This window comes from Fulmarus glacialis, unplaced genomic scaffold (assembly GCF_000690835.1).
Source record: "Fulmarus glacialis isolate BGI_N327 unplaced genomic scaffold, ASM69083v1 scaffold30767, whole genome shotgun sequence".
Taxonomy (NCBI): domain Eukaryota; kingdom Metazoa; phylum Chordata; class Aves; order Procellariiformes; family Procellariidae; genus Fulmarus; species Fulmarus glacialis.
Window position 1 is genome coordinate 19,764 of NW_009225588.1, and position 3,681 is coordinate 23,444.

Here is a 3,681-nt window from a genome sequence, read left to right on the forward strand (position 1 = left end):
GCGTCGTGAAACTTAAATGAAAACCTGCAATTTGTGCTGAACAATAGCTACAGAAACACAAAACCTGAATGTGAACACAGAGATGCTGCCCCAACACCCCCACCCATGTTGGTACATTGGTAACTCCTAACCCTGCACCAGGGCACACCAACCCGCACACCCATCCCCAGCCCTGCTGCTCCGCCCGGGCTGCGAAGAGCCGCACCAGCCACGTGTGTGCCCCGGGCCCCCTCCCACAGCCGTCGTGCAGATGGCAGCGCTTCCGCCGCTGTCAGCATGGGGCCAGGTTGGTGGCAGGAACCACGGCATTAAAAGCTTTAGATCTTGGTGTCACAGCCTGCAGTCTGTCAGGGTGACTTTGCCTTAAAAGCTAGGATGGCAGTAAAGATGAAAAATGGTTTTGCCATTTTCTCCCTGGGTGCCCTCAAACTATTTATCCCCAGCAGGAGGCAGAGCACCCGCTCCCAGCACACCGCTCCCGTTACCATCCCTGCGCGCCCACCAGCCACCGGCCAAGGGCTGCCCGAAGTGATGGCTTCCTACGAGAGGAGGAAGGCTGGGGAAGAAACGCCCCTTGGGCACAGCAGAGAGGCAGCAGGGATTAAAGAAATCTCATGAAATCCCTGCCTGTAGCTCAGTCGGGGCAGGCTCTTCCCCATTTTAAGACAGCCAGAAAACCTGGCACACAGCACCAGTCTTTCTCTAGGATGCCCAGTAATGCAGGCTCTGCACAAGGACCTGAAACAGCGACAGGATACAGGTGACAAACACTAAACTGGAAGTGTGCGAGCAGATGAAACCAGGAGGGTTTTAATAGAAATCAGTAGCTTTTCTGGGATTTGAAATAAACTCGAAGTAATCTAATTTTTCAGAAAGCCAAAGCTAGGTAATTTATTTCTGTGTGTCCATTTCCACAGGCTTTCCCCAGACTTCCTGATCAAAACACTCACTGCTGCTCCCTAAGAAATTTAATCTCAAAGAGTTATTTTTAAAGACCGCTGCTACCAGCTGACAGGAAAGTCAAATCCCAGTCTCTGATCTTAATAAGAGTCTTATACACTTTCTCCTAAAGTCGGAAGTATAAAGCAACATGAAAAATGACTAAAACCAAAGCACCAGTTGTGGATCGCATTCAGCACTTCACATCCATTTGGCACTGGTGTGAATCCACATCTGGTAAAGGAAAGTGGGTAATCCAGGCGTTTTATTTTAGACACAGCTGAGGGCTACCAGGGCATCCATAAAATGGACTTCCCACCTCAGCATTCTCCCCCCCTCTTGCCTAAATTACTAAACCCATTCCTGAAGACAGGGGAAATGGGCCAGTTTTGGCCTTCCTTACAAAATCAGCTCTCAGGGAGGCTTTGCTGAGGTTTCCCAACTCAGTTCATGCAGATTGTGCTACAACAGCAACATGCCGGGTTAACTGCAACCCCAGGGAGGGCTCTTGTCAGAGAGAGGAATGGTTGGGACCCTCCTGGAAGACCCTCCATCCTGGAGGAACGGGTTGGGGGGAGGCAGAGGAAAGAGGAGGATCTGTGACTGGTCGTATACCCCACATCCCGTTTGATAAGCGATGCTAGGAGAAGGAGGAGAATTCAGAAAGGGGGGACCGCAATCAAAATCCAGTGGGTCAGAAGCCTACATGAAGGTGGGGGAAAAATATGCTGCATGTCGGTATCTCAGGTCTTTCTCTTCCGCTGACACCATGACTGCAGTTGCTCTGCCAGCCTGCTTTACCCACCAAACTCAGCTACAGGCATAATCACGCTGGAAATCTCTGCCATTCAGAGGATTTATGAAAAATATTTTATTTTGGTCCCCCTGAAATTACACCATTCTCCTCTTTTATCTGTCTTAAGTGTCAGGAGAGTGTGATGTTAATGAGATGTACGAAGGCTTTTGGGTAGCTGAACAGTTTTATAGTCCCACACTGATAAATTAAAGCATTTGTCACTGTTACCACATTAATGTTTCTTCCTGAGATCAAAGTCTGAATTTGTTCCATCAAATAGTACCATCCTCTGCTACACATTACCACGCGTTACCTTCGGTGGAAATTAATTGCGATTCCGTATTTTTACATTCACAGTTTAATCATGCCCTGATTCTCATACCTGCTGATTGCCATCTCCACATGCAGTATGTAAGTCATTTTTTAGTATGGATTTTCTCCTCGCTACCTGTGTGAAAAGCCTGAATATCTTGTTTCAGGACAATCACCTTCTTCTGGCTCTGAAAGGCTGCTTCTGCAGTAAAGAATACAGACAATTTCCTTCCTCCTCAAACCCTGGATTCAGTCATATTAATTTACATTTATATAGCACCTTTCATCCCTGAAGATCCCAATGCACTTTACAAACTCACCCCCTCTGTACACAGAAGCTATACAAATATACACGGCTACATAAACAGACACAGCAATCCCATCACCGACTGCTGAAACGCATCTCTCTGCGTGTATTCCCAGCACACTCATGGCAAGTCAGCTCTGCACACCCTACATCATATCGCCATCAAGGAGGAAAACAAGGCAGCATGATTTAGAGGCATGCCATTTCCCTGCTGGGGAAGTGCGAGGAATCTAGGCAACAGAACGGCTTTACAGCCTGAGCGGCTGACATCTCCTTGGCACTCTGATGCATAGGTTAAAATGAGGTAAAGACTGATTTGCGGTGAGTTATACCTTGCTTCTTCTGCACTACCAGTGCCTGTAGAAGTCCAGGCTTGCTGCTCCCTTCCACTGGTGGGTGACCCTCAAGCAGTTTGTTTTAGAAAACTGAAAAATACCTGCTTACTTTGTAATGAAAACGTAAGGGGAAATAAACCCTCCTCTCCCCAACAGCAGTAGTTGAATGGCTCCAGCCAATCTGAGCATGGAGGAGAAGGAAGAACCCCAACATACCTGAGACACCTTTTTGACCACATCGCTGCCCACAAGAAAGCCCTGCGCGTAGGAGCGTGCTGCGATGAAGGCTCGGGTTGCCTTCACCTTCAGGTCCCTGGGAACTTCCCCAAAGGGTTTGTGCTGCTCCGCATGTTTCACCATGCAGTCCAGGTACTCATCTGTGATATGGTACTGGGGATTCATCAGCTTGAAGAGCCGCTCCAGCAAGCGTGTCCAGAACTCATTGAGGGCCTCTTCCAAGTTGATGTTGGAGCCCCGGTAATAGCGGCGTAGCTCGCTGTACAAGTCCTTGAAGACCTTCATGTTTTGAGTGTACAGTTCTCCGTACATGCTTGGAAAAGCATCATAAAGGGCCTTTTCTGACTTGTTCAACAAATCCTGGAAATAACCTGAAGCAAGAAGAAAAAGGAGACAGTGATGCATCAATTAGACGAGCAAGAATCCAACAGGCTGCGCTGTTTGGCAGCACAACCGAAGGCCCTGAGAAAAGAGAAGGGCCCTAACAGAGCTTCTCCTACAACCAACCTTACCCACACTCTCAGTCTTGAGCCTTAGCTGAGAAGATTGAAGGAAGAACCCCCAGCACCACAGAACCACGGTCTGGGCCTCTCTGCCTCTTCTGGCAGCCTCACCTGGCACCAAAATGGAGGCTCTTCTCAGAGCCTGTTTCCCAAGGACTCCCTGCATTGCACCAGCAGCAAAAGGCCACACTGCTACTTGCAGAACCCCGTTTTCCCCAGTCAGTCCCTAGCCAGGCATCACACCAGCCAGGG

General features: G+C 48.8%; 1 protein-coding gene across 1 annotated transcript in view; it reads right to left on the bottom strand.

The window, feature by feature from the left end:
- The window catches only part of LOC104080227 (glypican-1), a gene marked incomplete at both ends in the record, with an annotated part of 21,142 nt that extends 17,845 nt beyond the window's left edge, over positions 1-3,297 (bottom strand). The window contains one exon of the mRNA XM_009582538.1: positions 2,906-3,297. Within this exon, the coding sequence (XP_009580833.1) occupies positions 2,906-3,297 (392 nt within the window). The remainder of the gene's footprint in view (positions 1-2,905) is intronic.
- Positions 3,298-3,681: the final 384 nt, after the last annotated feature.